Source organism: Chiloscyllium plagiosum, unplaced genomic scaffold (genome assembly GCF_037043375.1).
Source record: "Chiloscyllium plagiosum isolate Xiang-an unplaced genomic scaffold, Cpla_swu_hap1 HiC_scaffold_3, whole genome shotgun sequence".
Lineage (NCBI taxonomy): Eukaryota > Metazoa > Chordata > Chondrichthyes > Orectolobiformes > Hemiscylliidae > Chiloscyllium > Chiloscyllium plagiosum.
The window spans coordinates 137681551-137705121 of record NW_028270141.1 but is presented as its reverse complement, the minus strand read 5'-3'; the positions used below and the strand labels follow the sequence as shown (position 1 = coordinate 137705121).

Genomic DNA, 23571 nt, shown 5'->3' with positions numbered 1-23571 from the left:
GGAGGGTTGGTGTGGACTTGTTGGACTGAAGAGTATGTTTCCATACTGTCGGGAATCTAATCTAATATAAAAAAATGAAGAAAATTCACTGTCTCTTGTACTATTAAGCAAAAGGTGCACAATAATATATTTTGGTGATCATCCAAGTCTCTCAAGGACTTTGTAAAGGGCTTTGCAGTTGTGATGAAGCTATTTTAATGTGTGTAATTTTTATGTAAGCAATCAATTTATAAAAATAACAATTTTGAAGGCACAGAGGTTCCAAAGAATTGCAACATGTAACAACCTTACTGCATTTTTTACATTTTTTAGTTGCCTACACATCCAATTTAAAATTAGATGTTAGAGTGTAAATTGCAAATATATGGTAGGTCATATATATATATATATATACCTGCAACTTTCTGTGGTAGAGTTGCTGTTTACCATGGAATCTTGAGGCTTTATTCATTTCTCAGTACCTAGATCTCACACTGTATCCACTTTATTAAAAGATTGATGGTCACTGGCCAGATCATAACTTCAAATTGGTGGCCTTGGTGGTGTCAAAACACAGTTGATGTAGCCTTGATAGATCATTGAAGATTATTTTTTGTGTTGTTCCAGAAACATTTCTTACATGTAGAAAATATAAAACCACTGGGGCAACTCACACCACTCATTTCTTTTAAGACCCTGGGATAATTTCCAACAAGATGCAGGCACTCATCAACCTGTGGCTCCAGCAGTTCACTTCCCTGGCGATAGTAATTTTACTGGATTCTTCCCCTTCATCCATTTCCTGTTTCTGGAATGTTGTATTTTGCATTGGTCTTCAATGCAGAACATACCTATTGAGTTCAATTGTCATCTCATTTTCCGTTACTAATTCTAAATTTTCGATAGAACCAATACCCAACTCCTTTTCACAATTTTTTTTGCCTATTTGAGAAATGTTTGTTTTTTAATGTTTTTGGCAAGCTTTCTCTGATACCCTAATTTTCCAAATTATCAATGTTTTAATCATTCTTTTTGCTGTTTCTTATATTTTGTCCATCTCTCTGATCTGTCAACTGTCTTTTTGATATTTTTCTTTATTTTTGAAACCATTTTTCAGCTTTTTGGTTAGCTGTGGATGGTGGGTCTGTCCTTTGCAATTTTTATTACTAGTTGAAATATATTTGTTTATATATAAATCTGACCAAGATACAGCTGATTCCTCCAGTCTGTGCAACAGCTTTTGTTCCCGAACAGTTCCAGACAGAGTTATTGCTTTGTGACAGTTCATTTCTTTGATGATTCATTCGGAGGTACAGCACGCAAATACACCCTTCAGTCCAACTCGTCCATGCTGACCAGATATCACAACTTAATCTAGTCCCACCTGCCAGCATTGGCCCATATCCCTCTAAATCCCTCCTACTCATATACCCAACCAGGTGCCTTTTAAATGTTGCAGCCTCCACCACTTCTTCTGGCAGCTCATTCCATACACACACCACCCTCTTGGTGAAAAAGTTGGCCCTTAGGTCTCTTTTATATCTTTTTCCTCTCAACCTAAACCTATGCCCTCCAGTTCTCCATGAACAGTTATTTAAGTTCTGAAATCTACAATGTCACAGAGGACAGGTACAGCGTGGGTCAGATATTTCCCTTCACATTGTGACATTAATGCATCTTACCTCAAGTCTCAGCAATCATCATTTACATTAACTGACATTTCAATGGGACAGATTTGATGAAAGTCAAGATTGATGAAAGCCCACTATTTCGTGTGAACTTTTAACTTATTGACGGAAGAGAAATATTTAAGTCATTGTCGATGATGACGACGACAACAACAACATATTGTTGAACTGAGAAATAACACTGAATAGATTCAGGGGTCAATTGGCTCAGTGGCAACACTCTCACCTGTGTCCAAAGTACATGGCCTTTATATAGAATTTCACTGAAATACTCAATTGCCATTCTGCCAGCTAGATATGAAAGATCCCAGGCTGTATTTCGGAGTGGAGGAATGGAACTTGGCCAGTGTTCCACCCAATATTCACTTTTCAGCCAACATCACTAAAGGAGATTATCTGGTCATTAACCCATTACTGCTCATAGGAGCAAACCACGCACAAACTAGTCACTGCATTTCCTGGCTGCCAAGATTTCAAAATTATTTCACTGACCTACTTACTGTGGGACAGGTTGCATTTCTAAAAGGCACAATACAAATTCAAATGCTTTCCTTCTTCTTACAAGCTTCTTAGCAACAGGATAAGACAGGAACCACATCACTTGTCATCCACTCTCTTTCCAACAAAATGTTGAAACTTGCCCTCTTACTCTTACTTTATTCTGTCTGTTACTGCACATCTATTGACTTATCCTTAACCTAATATACTAATTCATTTTAGCCAGCTGTTCTTTCATGACACAATAGTTGCCATAATTAAGTTTAAACAAATAATCTTGGACCTGCTCTTTTAGAATCATAGTTAGACAGCACAGAAACAGACCCTTCCATCCAACCAATCCATTCCAAACATAATCCCAAACTAAACTAGTCCCACCTACCTCCTGCTGACCCAAATTCCTCCAAATGTTTTCTACTCATGTGCTTAGCCAAATGTCTTTTAAATGTTGTAATTGTACCCACATCCACCACTTCTTCAGGAAGTTCATTCCACATGTGAACCACCCTCTGTATAAAACAATTGCCCCACATGTCTTCTTAAAATCTCCTCTTCTCACCTTAAAAATGTGTCCCCTAGTCTTGAACCCCCCCCCCCCCCCCAGGGAAAGGACAACTACAATTAACTCTATCTATATGCTGTATTATTTTATAACTTTCTGTACGGTCATCTATTAACTTCCTATGCTCTTGGGGTAACAGTCCCAGCCTTTCTTTATAACTCACCTTCTATACCTGGCAACATCCTGGTAAATTTCTTTTGAACCCTCTCCAGCTTAATAATATCCTGCTTCAAACTGGGCGACCAGAACTGGACACAGTACTCCAGAAGAGGCCTCATCAATGTCCTGTACAACCTCAACATGACTTGCCAACTTCTATACTCAAAGGAGTGAGCAATGAAGGCAAGCATGCCAAGTGACTTTTTAACCACCTGTCTATATGTGACACAAACTTCAAAGAATTACGTACCTGAAACCCGAAGTGCCTCCATTCTATAGCACTACCCAAGGCGCTACCATTAATTGTATTAGTTCTACCCTTGTTTGTTGTACCAGAATGTCATACCTCACATTTATCAAGATTGAACTCCACCTGCCATTTTTCAGCCCATCGATCCCATTTCATCAAGATTCTTTTGTAATCTTAGAAAATCTTCTTCACTGACTACTATGTCACCAATTTTGATTTCATCTGCAAACGTGCTAACCATGCCTTCTACAGTCTCATCCAAATCATTTATATAAATGACAAACAAAAGAGGACCCAGGCAACACATTGGTGACAGGCCTCCAGTCCGAAAAGCAATCCTCCACCTTCCTCTGTCTCCTGCCATCAAGCCAATTACATATCCAATTGGCAAGCTAACCCTGAATCCCATGTGATCTAACTTTACTAATTAGTCTACCATGCGGAACCTTGTTGAATGCTTCACTGAAGTCCAAGTAAACAAAGTCTACTGCTCTGCCCTCATCAATCGTTTTGGTAACTTCCTCAAAAAACACAATCAAGTTTGTGAGACACAATTTTCCTTGCACAGAATCATGCTGAGTATTCCTAATCAATTTTTGCCCCTCTAAAAGTCCATAAATCCTATTAATTTTATAATTACTCTGAACAATTTACCCCCAACCGAAGTCAGAGTCACAGGTCTATAGTATCTCGGTTTCTCCTTACAAGCTTTCTTAAACAAACATTAGCCACTGGCAAGTCATCAGGTGCCTCACCCGTAGTTATAGATGTTACAAATATTTCTGCAAGGGGTTCACAATTTCCTTCCTTACTTCCCACAATGTTCTGGGATACATTTGATCAGGTCCTATAAGTCCACCTATAAGTTCTCTAAGACCTCCCAAACTTTCACTTTTGTAATGTGAACTGTTTTTAAAACATCAAAATTTATTTTTCTGCATTCTCTAGCCTCCATTTCTTTTTCCACAATAAAAACTAATGTGAAATATTCATTTAGTATCTCTCCCATCTCCTGGGGTTCAACACAAAGATGACCTCCTTGATCTTTAAGGGGCCTTACCTTCTCTTTAGTTAACATCTTGCTCCCAATACATTTGTAGAATCTCTTTAGATTATCCTTAACCTTAACTGCCATTGGTATCTCATATTCCCTCTTTGCCTTCCTGATTTCTTTCTTAAGAGTGCCCCTACACTCCTTATATTGATAAGATTCAATTGAACCAAGTTGCTTATTTCTAACATAAGATCCTCTCTTATTCTTGACTAGAACTTCAATATCTTTATTCATCCATTGTTCCTTATTGTTACCAGCCTTACCCTTCATTCTAGTCATCACACTCTTGAAAACCTCCCACTTGTCAGACATCATTTTACCTGCGAACAGTCTATTCCAATCAACTGTTGAAAGTTCTTGTCTCATACCATTGAAATTTGCTTACTCCAATTAAAAGCTTTAACTTTTATGGAAGGCTTATCCTTTTCCATAACCTTTTGAAACTCTCTCAACCATATGTAACATTCAATTATCATATATTTGCTGCTACCTAGCAGTGCTTTGACTGAGATCATCCATTTCTAGTTCACCACAGAATGTTGGTATATTCCTTCAGGTTTTTCAGACTTGTTGGAATGTATCTACTCTGGTTAACTAGAAATGTGAAAGACAGGATTAAACTAAAAGAAAAACATAAACTAGCAAAAAGTAGGTGACGGTCAGAAGATTGGATGTGACATAAAATGCAGCAAAGAATGACCAAAGAATTAATAAAGAGATAAAACATTAGAGTATAAGGGAAAGCAAGACAGAAATATAAAAGTAAAAGGAATTAAAGAATAAAAGAGTTATTAAAGTGAGCATTGGTTCTATGAAAAGTAAGTACATAAATAAGGAAATAGCAGGTAATTTGAGCAGGTATTTTGCATCTCACTTCTCTGTGGAAACTCAATAAAACCAAGAACTGGAAAGGAGGGAAGAATTCAGGAAAATCACAATCATCAGAGAAGTGAGGTGGCACTGAATAAATTATTGGAGCTACAGACTGATAAGTACAAAGGTCTGGGTTGACTTCATCCTAGGGTCTGAAAAAATTAGCTGGTGGTAGTTGATGTATTGGTCTAATTTTCAAACTCACTTGATCCAGGGATAGCCCCAATAGATTGGAAGATACAAATGTAACTCCTTTAATAAAAATGGAGACAGAAAACAGGAAAATCCCAGCAGGTTAGATTAAAATCTGTCATAAGGAAATTATTAGATGCTACTGTTAAAGTTACAGCAGAGCAAACAAATGCATCCACATACCTTCATGCATCAGGCAAAGTCAACATGGTTTTGTGAAAGAGAAATCATGTTTGGCCAAAACATTGGGTGACTTTGAGGAGTTAATACATGTTCTGGATAAAGTTACACTGGTGAATGTTCTGTCCTGAGATTTCCAGAAAGTGTTTGATAAGGTGCCACGTCAAAAATTACTATTGAAAGTAAAAGTTCATGATGTAGGGATAATATATTGGCATGGATAGAAGATTGGTTGGCTAGAAAGAAGCAGTAAGTTGGCATAAACATCGTTTACAGCAAATTGGACCACAATGCAGGACACTGGAAAGCAGCTATTTCTAAATGCAGGAAACATTTGTATGTCGGGTCTTTAAAATTATAACCCTATATAATTTTATTTCCCTTTTATGGGAACCAGGTGTTAAATGGAGGCAGGGAGTTTCCCTTCCAATATCTGCCCAAATGCTCTCAGAACCTTGCTTGAAATACTAGTTTCCCTCAATATTTTGGGTGAGTCTGGCTGCAACAGCTCTTGTGTCAATGTCGGTATTTTGAATTTATCAATGTCTTGCTGAAATCAAGGTAGGTTTCATCAGTTGAAAACCTGGCCCTTGGCCCACAATGGGAACAATTAAATTTCTACCAAGAGTTTGATGGTCCATAGTTTGAATTCCCTTATTATCTTTTGATTTGGACAGGGAATTTGCATCCTAACCTTTGCATATTGCGTTTCAGTTCCAAGCCTTTGTTTTAGCAATAGCTGTTGCAGAGATATTTTAAGGTCGCTTTGTGAGCGATATATTTCAAATTGTGAATTTTCATATCCAGGTACTGTATATACTCAAGTATAAGTTGAATTTTGAAGAGTTTTTTAAAGTTGAAATTAGGAGGTTGACTAATACACGGCACAAGTTTTGAGGGGCTGAAATTCATACTGCATTTCGAAGTACTGTATTATTAGCAAAAGTTGATTTGATCCCGGGTAAAGAAAAGAAAACACAATGAATTAAAGTAAAGGTAATTACTGGATAAAAGCAAGAGACCGGTAAGGAAATGTAGCGTGTCAAAGGTTCATTGAAATCCTGCAAAATCACACTGTTCAACATCATCATGGCCTGCTTAATGGCATACTTAAAATGAAACATTTATTAAATTCTGAATGTGTAAGTGTCTTGAATTTTCCTGCCAAATTCTTCAGTTACCCTCCCATTTACTCGAGTATATTATGAATCTCAGCAACATTAATACATTTATTAAAGAAGTAAAGATATATGTAGCAAATACATCTCAATTTTTTTCAGGTATAATGGCACAATTAAAATGACGAACCTTTTAGCGATATTAACTTTTGGATGTGTAGTGAACAAAGTGTGATAAGTACTGATAGACCTAGGCTTAGTCCCGGTCTGAATGAATGAATGAATCAAAATGTGCTGTCGTAAACCAAGTGCAGTAAGTAGAGTTATGAATGAATGAATGGAGATGCAATATACTAAACAAAGAGTGATGAATAGAGTTACCAATGTGAATTAATGAATGTGATTTAATGTGAAATAGAAGGCTCATCTTATACACGAGATATATGGAAAATACAAGAGATTTTTGGCCAAAAATAAGGGGGTTGACTTATACTTGAGGTCAACCTATACACACGTATGTACTGTAATTACCCTTTGATAGTCTTTTCTGGGTGTGGTAGCCTGTCTCAGTTAAATGTTCCTTTGTATTTTCCCGAGAGTTTGACTACTTTCCAGTCAATTGACTTTGACAGTCATTCCCAAGTGTCCCTGCTCTTTTTTTGTTTGATAAAATAGTGACTATATGAAGCAATTAATTTCCATCAAATAAAGCAGAACTAGTCTAAGAAATACTCTCAGTTTTGAAGGATGTAAGACATATTCTAACTGAAATAATAGCAAAAATATCAGAGCTTCTTGTCTGGTGAGAAGGCTAGACAGCAAACACTAGCAATTCTTTTCTTTCAAGAAAACTATGAATTTCACTGGGCATCAAAAACAACCAACCTGTTTGTTCTCCTCTAATGCATCATTCTGTAACCACATTCTCAGCATCAGATTAGATCTCTCGCTTTAATTTTATTTTCCACAAATATATACCATAGGTTGTTTCTTTGGAGAGTCACAGCTCATTTGAACTTTTTTTTCTCATTTCTGAAGTCCAAACCTTTGAAGTTAGTCAATTTAGATTTTAAAGATTAACTGTCTATTTTAATTCATCTTGGCAAGGAAGATAATATAGCTGCTATGCAGACAATTGTTCAGTTCACAGTCATGTATACTATGAAAGCTGTGAGTGAGAAAAGATTACAGATTGACTTTATTGACTTGAACCAAATAGTGGGGAGAAAGGAAATCTCTACAATTAAATGGATGGATGCAAATCTTAATTGCCTACTTACTGTATGGAAGAAAATACATGCAGAAAGAAATTCCAGAGAAGGGATGCTTCATAATGTAATGCTTGGTAAGGAATATGGAGGCTCGAATTTGTTTGAAACTTTGGTTGTACATATAAATCTCTTTTCTTAATTTAAAGAGATGAGACAATAAAACCTACTTCTATTCAATTCTAAGAGAATCTGTTCCAAAAAGGAAAATACATTGGATGCTGTAAATTTGAAACAAAACAAAGTATTGGAAATATTCAGCAGGCCAGGCAGCATTTGTGGAGACTAATGCAGCACACTGTAGTATAAAAGTCAAGGAAGAGCCTAGGCAGACTGGCTTGCTCTGCAGCCATTTATTGACCGCCGAGTCCGTAATTGGCTCGAGGCAGTACCTGTGCCATATAGGAGAGGTAATTCTATCTCAAAGAGCTGTGAGTCAATCAGATGGCCAGTGATCTCTTGTCTCAGCAGCAGCACTGGGAACAGTGGCCATAGTTAGAGCTTTTTGCAGTTATGAACAGAAGATGTTGATGGGGCCTGGACCTTCAGGTTGGTCCATGGACTTAGCATTATTTGATGACTTCCTCTGTGGGTTAAATACCTGCATGGTTTGTCATCTTACACCCTCCCTGGGACTGTAATAGTCTGCTCAATATTTCTGATATGCGATCTTCCATCTGTATTGAAATATAAAGTGCTGACTTCTTTCTTCATAGATAATGCCTGAGTGTTTTCCATTTATATAAGAGAAACTGTTAATTGTACATTGTAAACAGGTGGTTAATGTTCACTTGGGATTCACCTGCACCCAAAAAGTGTCCCTTTTAAGGGGTTGACCAATTCATCATTTTTTCATTTATTTTAGTTTGCCCAAAGTAACATAGATTGGAACAGACTGGAAATATTGTGGTTAGGTTAAAAGATATGTTGTGGACCAGACCAATGCCTCCTCAAAGTTTTCAAGGAGATAACCTAGACCCTAACTTTTATCTTATTTAAAGGCAAGTATAGGGCGCTGTCTTTCGGATGTAATTCAAATGGTGGCACTACTTGGCTTAAGCAAAACACATTTTATTCTTACCTCAAGTTAAAGTACAAACAAAAGAAAGAAGAATTGGCACAACTTAACAGAATAATAGATTATTTAACTACTAAACAGCAACTGTTCCAATATAGTAACATCCCATAAACACACCCCTGGAAAAGGCAAAGTTAGTAAGGCAGATTGTTTCACATGTGATTCTGACAGCAGAAAGAGAGTCCAAGCTTTGAGCTGTAACAGAGAGGGGAGAGAGAGTTTCCACAGCCAACTTCAAAACCTCGATAACTACTGAAAGCCAAAGTAAAACCCCGGTTCTGTGGGAGCCTGATTCTACCCATTCATGCTGCTTTTATTGTTCTAACTTTTTAAAAAAATCTAAGTCCTCATAAGCTGTTTACTTTATTGGCTTGGAAGAGATTGCTCGGAATCTGTGGCTCAAAACCAAAAACATATACAAGGTTCAAATGCACCTCTAAAAGCCATCCTATCGTCACTGATACATGTTTGTAGAATGTATCTCCTATATAAAAATGAGCAAAGGTTAGCTCCACTTCTATTCTTCACTACCTAACTTTGTGGAATAGAATTCCAAGGTGTCCGTACCACATCCATTGCCAACATGGTTAAGGCAAAATTTGTAAGGAGATGTACTCATTGGAAAGCATGTTGAAGCATTTTAAAACAATGCTTAAAACTCAACTCTTAACCAGACTTCTGGTCACTTGCCCTGATATCACTTCAAGTGGCAAATTTTGCTTGACATTACTCCTTTGAAGTGACTTGTAACATTTTATTGCCTTACACTATAGAATTGCAAGCTGCTGTTGAGTTTTCTTTCTATATTTTTGTTTGTAATGTTCCCAGTAGCAATGGAGATTTTGGACCATGGGTCTCCAACATGTAGGAAATGTTTGTATGAAGTAAATTTGCTTTAAGTATGTATTGAACGATTGACTTAAATACTGCTTAGTATCAGAATTAGATGGTGGCATACTTAACTGTAATTCAAAGCATTGCGTGTTCAAGCGCATAATCAAAATTGATATCTTGGTGAATTACTGAAGAAGTGCTTCTTGTTGAAGGTGTAGTCTATATACAACTGAATATTAGACAGAGGCCCCATTGGCTAGATATGAAGTAGTTGACATACTGTGTCTTTAAGGGGTGTATTTTTCGTGTTTTTTTTAAGTGAAGTTTTAAGGCAGAGGTGGCGAGCAGTCTGAGAGCCATGAGAATAAACAGCTTCTGAGGCCTTGGAACAATAGAAGCAGCCTGAATGGGTGTAGTCAAGCTCCCACAGATGCAGGATTTTTTGTTTTAGCTTTCTGCAGTTGCTGTTGGGGAAGAAGTGAAAGCTGTCTTTTCCCTCTCTCAGTTACAGCCAAAAGCACTCATGCTGCGAGAACTGCATGTAAAACAGTCTATTTTCTGAATTTGCCTTTTGCCTGGGATGTTACTATATTGGAATAGTTAATTAACAATAGTTACCGTATCTATTATTCTGTTACGATTTCCAATTGTTATTCCAATTCCTTGTTTCTTTTGTTGTATTTTAACTACGATGGATTAATAAAGCGTGTTTTGCTTTAAATTCCAGTAGTTTGACCAATTGAATTGCATTTGGAATACAGCACCTTACGTTTACATTTAAAATAAGAAAAGTTAGGGGGTCTAGTTTATTTTTTGAACATTTTGAGGGGTTTGGTCTGTCTGAACAAATCTCCCATGGCATTCCTTGAAGAAGGGCAGGATGTTTTCTCATGTCCTGACCATCATCCCTCCCTTAGCTAATATCATCAATGAAAGGAATTAGTTACTCACCTCATTTGTGATTTGCAGAATGACTGCAGAGTCTGAATTTAAAAATAATTTATGAGATACGAATCACAAGTTTGCCAATGTGTTAAAACACCACAAATGTACAATTTCTTTAATATAACATGTTCTTTTTTACATTTTCAGCTTGGCCTGACGATTGCCATTCGTTATAGTCACAGGTAAATCCAACAAATATTTTTCAATCTCTCTTTACATGGGTAAAAGGCAAAAAAAAAAATCAGATTTCTTAACATTGTGGTTTATGTTCTGGACATGAAAAGGGGAAGTACAAGCTGTGCTTTGCTGACTCATATCTTCCACATATTAAGCTTCAGTTGTCGCTTAATATAATGGTCTTCATTTTTGTTGCAAGCAATAAATTTCCATGACAGGGCAAAGCATGTATCTATGTCTGCAAGCACAGAAACCACCATAGCTAATTTCCTGGCATCCCCAGAAACCCCCCTAACAGACAGTGTGTCGCTCCCTATGTGCCACCACCCACCCCCCACAACCCCACTTCTACCACCTACACAAAAAAGATCCACTTCCTCGTGGGTGGTTGTGTAACTTCACAAAACTGAATCTTGCAAATAACTCACAGTTGTAATTCTGTACATGAGAAAACAATGCAATTGCACTGTGAAACATATGGTGGTGTTGTGTAGAAATTTTTAAATGCAGCATTAAAAGGGAATCATGCAATCTTGAGAAAGACAGAACCCTGAAACAGGCACCTTTTGAAAATGTCTTGTGCTTATTTTCATATTCAGGCTGAATTGGTTTGTTTTGAGACAGAAGTGTATTGTGATGTTGGATTATTATTGTGGTGATGAATGTCTTTATATAAATCAGTAAATTTGGTTTTAGAGAACATTACTATGATATGCAGCTGGAATTCATAATGCACTGCATCTGAGCTTGCCAGCAGCATTTTGGTCAAATGTTTGACTACCTAAGTGTGCTTATTTTTTAATGAATTTATTTCCTAGATGATTTTGCTGTCAACATTTGATAGGAAGGGTGAAGGGAGCAGAGCGGAGGTGACAATGTCAAGGAGTTAAAATGATCATTAGTGTTCACAAGGCTGCATTTTTCCTACCCTGCAACACTCTTCATAAACACAGCTTTCAATTTTTGCTCATTCTTTTATTTATATTTGTATCCTCTCTCTCTGACCTTTTCCCCTCAGTCTATGCAAATAATGACTTCTCTCACTGTTCACAATCCAGTGCCATGCATATCTCAAGCATGTGAGAGTTGCAAATATGGTGAAGCCGGCTGTTTGATTGGGCAGACCCATTTGGACCCATCCCATCCAAATCTGACATCTGTGGCAGCACAGTAGGTGTTCTGTAAGATAGTTGAATGGGGTCAGTCTGGCTTTTTAGTTTTTCTCTTTCTCTGTTTATTACTATTCCCCCTGGCTGAGATTAGCTAATGCAGCACAGACCATAAGAAATTGGAACAGGAACAGGCTGTTTGGCCTCTCAAGCCTGCTCTGCCATTCCATAAGATCATGGCTGATCCAACATTCCTCACGTTCACTTGCCGTTACTGATCAAGAATCTGCCTATCTCAGTCTTAAATATACAGAGGAACTCTGCTCCCGCAGAGAGGACATTGAGAAGTAACTGGGGTTACTGGACCCAGCAAAAGCTATTCACCTTGACAACATCCTGACTATAGTACTGAAGGCCCATTCATCTGAACTATCTCCCCAAACTTTTAACAGCTTATGGTACTGGCATCTACTTGACCATGCTGCAGATCATTCCACCTATGACCAAATAAAGATAATTTTGCCACAGCCAATGGATCCATTAAGGATGTAACTTAAGAAAATCGAGGTGAGTGGTATTCTAAGATAAAACACTCCTGTGGCTGGGGCTGTAAATGACAAAAATAAATGGGGGCAGTGGGCAGACTTATCACTGGATGTTACTGCAAGTTTAAGGACGTGTCCTCAGCATGTACCTTGGTATTGCCACCTATGATTTATTATTAAAAAGTGAATAAGGGAGAACTTGGCCTTCTCACTATAATCTTCAACGCACTACTTTCGGTATCTGACTAAATTGGGACACCACACATTTTATTGTCACTTCTCTACTGATCAGGCTTGTTGGCTTCCTTGTTTGTGCCTTGCTTCAAATTGTGCCTATTGCCACTGAGTCCCCTGCTGATGACTGTCCTGGAATAGTAACCCCAATTGCCCTCTGTCTGTCTCTCTCTCTCTCCTGACACATCATGCAGCTTTCTGGAGATCAACTTCTCGATCTCTTCCTGTACATTCCTCCTCATTTTTCTCTGAAGGGCAATCAAACTCCTCTTGCCAAACTTTGTGCCATGTCCAGTAGCCAAGTTGCAAGGTGGTTATCATCATCTTTATGATGCATGTCAGCCTCCTATTTATGCCACAAGAAACCTGTACTCTATTGAACTACAGTTTGATTCTACGTAAGTGCCTTTAATGTTGAGGAAATCCCAAAATGCTTCATAGAGGTGTAATCAGGTAAAAATAGATTCAGAGATAGTGGGAGGAATGACTAACAACTTGGTCTAACCTTCAACTCTCGTCATTGTCACTAACTTTGTGCTCACCTCTTGGTGAACTCCTTGTGGAAATCCATTCAGTGGATATACAATGATCTTGCACAATTTCACTGTGCTTTTCACCTTTGCAAAATATGAAGACCATCTTCATATATCTCTTGCAAACTATACATCCTTAACATTTGCTTCATTTTCAAAAACCTTTCAAACCTTATACCCCTATTATCAGGATAGAATTGCTGGCCTAAACAGGCAGCAAGTGTGAGATGCCTGTCTTATCTTGTATGTTGGTGTTTGTTTTTATTGTGTTTGCATATGGAAATATATTGACAGAAATTACTCAGTCTGAATCACCTTTAGGCTCGCTTCAAATAATGGTGAAGTTTAAACCTGTAACTCACTTTGGTAAATAGTATAGTGTGAGAAGACATGACTGAAGTAGAACAGTGCATTTTAGACTGCTTACTGTGGAAAATCCTTCATGTGGCAATACACTGCATAATCCACCTACAGCTTTGTTGCTCGTGGGTTTTGAGGTAATTCCCTCATAAAATATTTTCCGTGTTCAACAACCTTTTTTTTTTGTACAGCCTGTGTACATTTTGGGTGCACATTGGTCAAGAGTATCTTATTCTGTTGTGTCCTTGGCTTGTGTTCAATGACCATTTTGTAAAAAGATGAACAATTCCATTTGATTAATAGAAGATCCAGACTAACTAGGTGCATTGATCTTTGCGTAAGAACTTATTGCTGATATATATGTGAGAATTTATTGCAGACCTTGTTGTTGTTCCTCACTTTATGATCTGAAAGTTTCCAGTTATCCTCATCACTTCATTTACAAGAACAAAATGATCCTGCACATTCTCCCAGGCACAAGGTGTTGCTGTTAATCTTTAACAAGGTGAAAGTCTTATTTGTGAGAGATGATACAGATCGAGGTACTTTTGATCATTTTAACTTTTAATTTCCTTTTTTTTCTGGGCTCCAGATATGTATTTGTGTTTCTTTTCTGAAATGACCTTTGGATTAGACCATCAGGGGCTAAATATAGGTTTTCCTATTTCTGTTTCTTAAGCATGCAAGTTTCATCACTTTTATTGTGAATGCAAGTGTTGTCTCCTAACAAGCAGTGAAATCTTTACTAAGCAGCTGCCACAAGCAAACCTTGGACTAGGTGGTCAGGCCTAGCTGAGAAATTATACTTCTACCTCTGAGACAGAGGTCATAGGTTTGACACCCACTGCAGACATTGGGAACTTCATTCAGGTTAGTATCTTTGGATGCGTTTCCTCAACTACAGGAAGTAGACTGTTCAACAAAACCCATGTAAGGATGTATGTGGGAAATACCAGCTGATTTCTACAGCATGATTTATCTCCCTTTTTGAAGATGGTTGCCACAGTCCTAATGTCCAGTGTGGGACTTTTTTCTTCATCCTCTGTAGGTTGAGTGCGTAGAAGCTTCAGGTTTCATTTCTGAGGAATTCAACTGGAATGTTGTCAGGGTCTCATGCCTTATTGTTTTTCATCCGTTTAATTACTTGTTGCAGCCATCCAACTGATGGTAGTTCACGCACAGATTTTATCACAGGCTGCTGTGAGGTGACCTTAAGCCTATTAGCTGTCACAATGTATTCATGGTTGAAGAATTGTTTGAAATGGTCTAATCAATGTGGACAGATGGTATTGTCATTCATATAAAGAGAAACCCCTATCCTATGAGTAAAGGGATGTTGTTCATTTGATGTAGATGTCGGATTTCTGGAGCTTTTCTCTTCCTACCTTTGTATTTGCACAAATGCCTTGAGCTAGGAGTCACGTAGTTCAGTATTGGTTTCATTGACTCGATCCTGGTAATGAAGATGCTTGAACACAATTCTGTAGGCGCAGACATCTAGTACAATGGAATTCATTTGACCCCACTGTTCTGGAATTGATCTAGATGTGTGAAGATTTTCCAGTGAGTTGCACTTTGAAGTCTGGTTTCAATCAAACACCTCTAGGACTCAGACAATGATAATTTTCTTCTGGAACTTCGAAGCATTGCAATGTCTTTGTGTTAGATGGATGATCATCACCAATCAAATGAGTTTATGATCTGTCCAGTAGACATGAATCTCTACATCAATTGCACAATAAAGACAACACTTGGATCTTTGACCTAATGAACAAGGACATAACCAATGACGTGTCAATGTTTTGCTCTATGATGCCTCCAAGAGGTTTGTGTTCGTCCTTTAAGTTTTGTGATAACACACTTTACCAGCAAAAAGACACAATTTTCATTGGCTTTTCCCACTCTGTTTTTATCAGCGGCCCCTCTCCAGACATCAGATTAACTGTCAACCTTGATACTAAATTTCTCCCAGAAGAATGATCTTTCTTGTTTGGGATGGGCATAAGAGCTTCTTCAAGGTCAGATTAAAACTTCTCCTTTTCAGCCTCATCAGAGTGAAGGGTTGAGGCACAAATGCTAATAATGGGTAGCATATTGGTTCAGGCTGAGTTGTAGGTGAAATGTCATTTATATATTAAGGGTTTCTGGCATTTCACTCAAGATGCCACTCTTCATTTGGGGCAGTATGGTGGCTCAGGGGCACCACGGTGGCTCAGTGGTTAGCACTGCTACCTCACAGCGCCAGGGACCCAGCCTCAGGTGACTGTCTATGTGGAGTTTGCACTTTCTCCCCCTGTCTGCGTGGATTTCCTCCAGGTGATCTGGTTTCCTCCCACATTCCAAAGAGGTGCAGGTGAGGTGAATTGGTCTTGCCAAATTGCCCTTGATGATAATTGCATTAGTCAGGGGTAAATATAGAGTGATGCTGGAAAATGTTGGCTCATGTTATGCTAATGACTACATAGTCATGCCATGTAAGTGCCATTCAGGACATCTTCCTTCAACTTTTTCAATATTGGACACAATAAGGTTGACTGCTGATGAAGGGCTTTTGCCTGAAATGTCAATTTTCCTCCTCCTCGGATGCTGCCTGACCTGCTGTGCTTTTCCAGCACCACTCTAATCTAGACTCTGATTTCCAGCATCTGCAGTACCCACTTCTGCCCAGGAATAAATATAGGGGAATGGGTCTGGATGCGTTACTCTTTGGAGAGTTGGTGTGGACTTGTTGGACTGAAGAGTCTGTTTTCATACTGTAGGGAGTCTAATCTAATCTAAAAAGAGGCCAAATAGCCTTTTTCCACATAGTAGGGATTCTATGATTCTAACCTGGTCAGTCTTCCACAGAGTACAGCAGTGAGTGTTTGAACTGTGATCATCTTTGTTGTCAACAAAAGTCCACATGCACAGAATAATCTTCATTATGCTTATGTATGCTGTCACATCAGGATTGTATCAATGACACAGCAATAATGCCTCTGTCACCACATCCGGATTCAGTGGGGTGACCATCAATCAAATGCTGATGGCCTTTTTTTTTGAAGCCCCCACCAAGGTCCTGTTTTCCCATACAGCAAACTCAGGGTGACAGAGAAGAGTTTCAAAGACAATTGAAAGCTCTCCTAGAATTGTGGAATATTAACATTAATGGTTGGGAGGAGCATATTACCAATCATGTGCAATGATGACAACTTGTCCTTCAAGTGCATTGCACTTTTGAGTCTCAACATGAGGCAGAGTAATAGCCAGAATAAAAGAGGAAGCAAATTATGCGCTGTACTTTCCACTAACTCATAGGGCATCCTGAACCATGTGCTCAAAGAGAATCTGCCTCATGCATGAAGATCCATGGCAGAAACTCAAGATCCTCAATAGACAAAACCCTCGAATCGAGGAACAGACAACAATCGGGTGACACAGCAGTACGGATGGAACACAGCGATGATACAATAGACAAATTAACTTCTTATCTTTCATGTGGATATGAAAGATTCCATGATATTATCCAGTGAATTGATGTTCTGGCCAATATTTATTGTTCAACCATTAAAGGTAAAACTGATGGACTAAATATTTTTCTCATTGTGACCTGAGGCTTTCCCAAGTATAAACTAAATCACCTTTTACTACAGTCAAGCACGTCCCAGGTACTTCTTTTAATGGTTGTGAAGTGTTTGGAAGTGTTCTTTGATCCAGAAAGGGTCAATTCACATTCTATTTGAATTTAATTTAATTTATTGTCATGTGTACCGAGGTACAGTGACAAGCTTTGATTTGCGAGCAATACAGGCAGATCACAGAGTTAGATAGAATGAGTAAGCAAATAACAGGCAAAAACAGCAACGAATGTTAAGAGTTTGAAAGTCCATTCAGTATTCTAACAACAGTAGGGTAGAAACTGTTTCGAAACCGGCTGGTGCGTGTGTTCAGGCTTCTGTACCTTCTCCCCAATGGTAGAGGTTGTACAAGAACATTGCCAGGTGTGCTTGGATCTTTGAGAATGTTGGCAGCCTTTCCTTGACAGAGGGCCTGGTAGATGGATTCTACAGGTTGGCCTTTGTGAATGTCTGGGCTGAGTTCACCACTCTCTGTAACCGTCTCCAATCTTGAATGGCACAGTTTTGCCATACCAGGTAGTGATACATCCAGACAGAATGCTCTTGATGGTGCACCTATAAAATTTGGCAAGGGTATTCGCCAACATGCCAAATTTCCTCAGCTGCTTGAGGAAGAAGAGACTTTGTTGGACCTTTGTAGCCAGTGCGTCCACATGAAGAGTCCAAGAAAGCTTGTTGTTGATGACCACTCCTGGGAGCTTGACACTCTCCACTTGTTCCACCTCTGTGCTGTTAATGTGTAGGGGGACATGAGTAACACCCGCCGAAAGTCAATAATGAGTTCCTTGGTTTTGCCAGCATTGAGAGCAAGGGTGTTCTCAGTGCACCATTTTTCCAGGTCTTTCCATCTATAGTCTGTTTCATTACCATCTGAGATTTGACTGACTATGGTCGTGTTATCAGCGAACTGGTAAATGGCATTAGTCTGATATTTGGCGACGCATTTGTGGGTATACAGTGAGTACAGTAGGGGCTGAGTTCGCACCTCTGGGGGATTCCAGTGTTGAGTGTTAGTGAGGATGAAATATTGTCCTCCCTCTTCACTGATTATAGCCTGAGTCAGGAAACTGAGGATCCAGTTGCAGAGAGTGGGGCTTAGTCCAAGATCACTAAGTTTAGTAATCCGTCTCGAGGCGATAATAATGTTGAAGGCTGAACTGCAGTCAATGAGTAGGATTCTTACATAGCAGTCCTTGTTGTCAAAATGTTCTAGGAGGAGTGAAGGGCAAGTGATATGGCACCTGATGTGGATCAGTTGGTCCGATAGGCAAATTGGAGTTGGTCAAGAGTATTGGGGAGGCTGGAATTGATTAATGCCATGACCAGCCTTTCAAAGCACTTCATGACCACTGAAGTTAGGGCCACTGGGTGGTACTCATTGAGCCATGCTTCATGAACCTTCTTAGGCACAGGGATGATGTTGACCCTCTTGAAACAGGCAGGGACAGGGACAGTGGCCTGCTGCAGGGAGAGGTTGAAGATGTCCAAGAAAACCTCTGCCAGTTGATCTGTGCATGCTCTGAGTGCACGGTCTGGTACTCTGTCTGGTCCCATCACTTTCCTTGGATTCACATGAAGGAAACTGATGTGGCCTTGTAAGCTGTTTTGGAAGCAGCATTAGCTGAGTGTCTCTGGCTAAGTACCTACTTACAAATGAAAATTTTCATTAAATACCTGTTGTGCATAAATAGCTCATCAAGTGGTTTGCAATATTGTAATTACTTTCTGGTTGTCCATTACATTTAATATGAATGCAGATAATATAGAAGTGTAAATCATGCAAGTGAAGCTGATTACTAAACTTATCAGGCTTCAGCATCAGATTAATCTTTTTTTTGTGGGGACCCAGTGTATTGAAACACATCAAAATTGCATTATGATGCTTGCAAATAAGTGTTCTTGGACCCCTTTCTGTGTCACATGAAGGGTTATAGAGTTTTAGAGTCATACAGCATGGAAACAGACCATTCAATCCAACTTGACCATGCCGACCAAGTTTCTCAAAGTAAACTGGTCCCATTTGCCTGCGTTTAGCCCATATCCCTCTACCCCTGCTTATTCATGTACTTGTCCAAATATCATTTAAATGTTGTAACTGTACCTGCATCTACCACTTTCTCTGGCTGATCATTCCACATGCGAATCACCCTCTGTGTGAAAAAGTTGCCCCTCAAGACCCTTTTAAATCCTTCTCCTCTCGCATTAAATATACACCCTGTGGTGTTAATTCCTCAATCCTAGGGAAAAGCCTTTGCTATCCCCCCATGATTTTATAAACCTCTATAAGGTCACCCCTCAACCTCCCACACTCCAGTAAAATAATTCTCAGCTTATTCAGCCTCTCCTTTTAGCTCTAATCCTCCAGTCCCAGTAACACCCTTGTAAATCTTTTCTGCACCCTTTCCTTCCTATAACAGGGCAACTTGCCACAGTACTCCAAAAGTGGCCTCACCAACATCCTGTACAACCATAACAACATGTCCATTTTTTGTTTATTTAAAAAGTAAAATGCTGTGGATGCTTGGAGATTTGAAATAAAAACAGGAAGAGCAAGAAACTCATCAGGTCTGCCAAGATTTGTGGAGGGAGAAACAGTTAATGTTTTGAGTTCATTGGCTTTTCCTCAGTTACAAATAAGACTCATGTTGGACTTGAAACAACTCTGTTTCTCTTTGCATTGATCCTGCCAGACCTGATGAGTTTTTCAAAATGTTTCACAATCATTCCTTTTGTTGGTCAAGTTTGGAGGCCTGTGACCAGCGGTGTTCCACAGGGATTGGTTCTGGGTCCTCTTTTGTTTGTCACCTATATTAATAGAGTCATAGAGATATACAGCATGGAAACTTCTGTCCAACCTGTCCATGCCGACCAGATATCCCAACCCAATCTAGTCCCACCTGCCAGCACCCGGCCCATATCCCTCCAAACCCTTCCTATGCATATACCCATCCAAATGCCTCTTAAATGTTACAATTGTACCAGCCGCCACCACTTCCTCTGGCAGCTCATTCCATACACGTACCACCCTCTGCATGAAAAAGTTACCCCTTAGGTCTCTTTTATATCTTTCCCCTCTCACCCTAAACCTATGCCCTCCAGTTCTGAACTCCCTGACCCCAGGTAAAAGACTTTGTCTATTTATCCTATCCATGCCCCTCATAATTTTGTAAACCTCTATAAGGTCACCACTCAGTCTCAGACGCTATAGGGAAAACAGCCCCAGCCTGTTCAGCCTCTCCCTGTAGCTCAGATCCTCCAACCCTGGCAACATTCTTGTAAATCTTTTCTGAACACTTTCAAGTTTTACAACATCTTTCCAATAGGAAGGAGACCAGAATTGCACGTAATATTCCAACAGTGGCCTAACCAATGTCCTGTACAGCCGCAACATGACCTCCTGTACTCAATACTCTGACCAATAAAGGAAAGCATACCAAATGCCTTCTTCACTATCCTATCTACCTGCGACTCCACTTTCAAGGAGCTATGAACCTGCACTCCAAGGTCTCTTTGTTCAGCAACACTCCCTAGGACCTTACCATTAAGTGTATAAGTCCTGCTAAGATTTGTTTTCCCAAAATGCAGCACCTCACATTTATCTGAATTAACCTCCATCTGCCAATTCTCAGCACATTGGTCCATCTGGCCTAGATCCTGTTGTAATCTGAGGTAACCCTCTTCGCTGCCCACTACACCTCCAATTTTAGTGTCATCTGCAAACTTACTGACTGTACCTCTTATGCTCGCATCCAAATCATTTATGTAAATGACAAAAAGTAGAGGGCCCAGCACCGATCCTTGTGGCTGTCCACTGGTCACAGGCCTCCAGTCTGAAAAACAACCCACCACCACTATATTCTGTCTTCTACCTTTCAGCCAGTTCTGTATCCAAATGGCTAGTTCTCCCTGTATTCCATGAGATCTAACCTTGCTAATCAGTCTCTCATGGGGAACCTTGTTGAACGCCTTACTGAAGTCCATATAGATCACATCTACTGCTCTGCCCTTCTCAATCTTCTTTGTTACTTCTTCAAAAAACTCAATCACGTTTGTGAGACATGATTTCCCACACACAGCATGAGAATCCCGAATCAGTCCTTGCCTTTCAAAATACATGTACATCCTGCCTCTCAGGATTCCCTCCAACAACTTGCCCCCCAATGATGTCAGGCTCACCGGTCTATAGTTCCCTGGCTTGTCCCAGCAATCACTTCTCTAGCTTCCCACAGAGTTCTCGGGTACACCTGATCAGGTCCTGGGGATTTATCCATCTTTACTCGTTTCAAGACATCCAGCACTTTCTCCTCTGTAATCTGGACATTTTGCAAGATGTCACCATCTATTTCCCTACAGTCTATATCTTCCATATCCTTTTCCACAGTAAATACTGATGCAAAATATTCATTTAATATCTGCCCCATTTTCTGTGGCTCCACACAAAGGCCGCCTTGCTGATCTTTGAGGGGCCCTATTCTCTCCCTAGTTATCCTTTTGTCTTTAATATATTTGTAAAAACCCTTTGGATTCTCCTTAATTATGTTTGCCAACGCTATCTCATGTCCCCGTTTTGCCCTCCTGATTTCCCTCTTAAGTTTACTCCTACTTTCTTTATACTCTTCTAAGGATTCACTCGATCTATTCTGTCTATACCTGACATATGCTTCCTTCTTTTTCTTAACCAAACCCTCAATTTCTTTAGTCATCCAGCATTCCCTGTCCCTACCAGCCTTCCCTTTCACCCTGACAGGAATATACTTTCTCTGGATTCTTGTTATCTCATTCCTGAAAGCTTCTCATTTTCCAGCCTTCCCTTTACCTGCGAACATCTGCCTCCAATCAGCTTTCGAAAGTACTTGCCTAATACCATCAAAATTGGTCTTTCTCCAATTTAGAACTTCAACTTTTAGATCTGGTCTTTCCTTTTCCATCACTATTTTAAAATGAATAGAATTATGGTTGCTGGCCCCAAAGTGCTCCCCCACTGACATCTCAGTCACCTGCCCTGCCTTATTTCCCAAGTGTAGGTCAAGTTTTCAACTTTCTCTAGTAGGTGCATCCACATACTGAATCAGAAAATTGTCTTGTACACACATAACAAATTCCTCTCCATCTAAACCTTTAACACTATGGCAGTTCCAGTCTATGTTTGGGAAAGTTAAAATCCCCTACCATAACTACCCTATTTTTCTTAAAGCTGAGATCTCCTTACAAGTCTGTTTCTCAAATTCCCTCTGACTATTGGGGGGTCTATAATACAATCCCAAAAATGTGATCATCCCTTTCTTATTTCTCAGTTCCACCCAAATAACTTCCCTGGATGTATTTCCAGAAATGTCCTCCCTCAGCACAGCTGTAATGCTATCCCTTATCAAAAATGCCACTCCCCCTCCTCTCTTGCCTCCCTTTCTATCCTTCCTGTAGCATTTATATCCTGGAACATTAAGTTGCCAGTCCTGCCCATCCCTGAGCCATGTTTCTGTAATTGCTATGATATCCCAGTCCCATGTTCCTAATCATGCCCTGAGCTCATCTACCTTCCCTGTTAGGCCCCTTGCATTGAAATCAGTGCAGTTTAATTTATTAGTCCTACCTGTCCCTGCCTGAATAAAAGCAAATAACTGCGGATGCTGACATCTGAAACCAAAAGAGAAAATGCTGGAAAATCTCAGCAGGTCTGGCAGCATCTGTAAGGAGAAAAAAAGAGCTGACGTTTCGAGTCTAACTGACCCTTTGTCAAAGCCCTTTCTCTTTGGGTTCTTGTCCCTGCCTGCCCTGACTGTTTGACTCACTTCTGTTCTCAGCTGTGCCCGTCTCAGATCAGCTGTACCCGTCTCAGATCGATCTCTTTCCTCACTATCTCCCTGGGTCCCACTCTCCCACCTTACTAGTTTAAATCCTCCCAAGCAATTCTAGCAAATTCCCCTGCCAGTATATTAGTCCCCTTCCAATGATTTGGATAAAAGTATAGAAGGCATGGTTAGCAAGTTTGTATTTAATCCCAAATTTGGTGACATACTAGACAGTGACGAAGGTTTGCTGAGATTATGAGATATTGATGAAATGGGTCAATGGGGTGAAAAATGGCAAGTGGAGTTCAATCTGGATAAATGCGAAGTATTTCATTTTGATACAACAAACAAGCGTTGGGCTTATACAATTAATGTTAGAGCCTTGGGCAGAGTTGTAGAATAGAGGGACATAAGTGTTCAGGTATATAGGTCTTTGAAGTTTGTGTCTCATATGGATAGGGTGGTTAAAAAGCCATTTGGCATGCTTGCCCTCATTGCTCAGTCCTTTGAGTATAAGAGTTGGGAAATT

The 23571-nt window shown here is 39.5% G+C and overlaps 1 protein-coding gene across 1 annotated transcript in view; it reads left to right on the top strand.

Moving 5' to 3' along the window:
- The window catches only part of acoxl (acyl-CoA oxidase like), a 397595-nt gene that overhangs the window by 70278 nt on the left and 303746 nt on the right, over window positions 1–23571 (top strand). The window contains exon 10 of the mRNA XM_043687180.2: window positions 10826–10860. Coding sequence (XP_043543115.1) covers window positions 10826–10860 — 35 coding nt within the window. The remainder of the gene's footprint in view (window positions 1–10825; window positions 10861–23571) is intronic.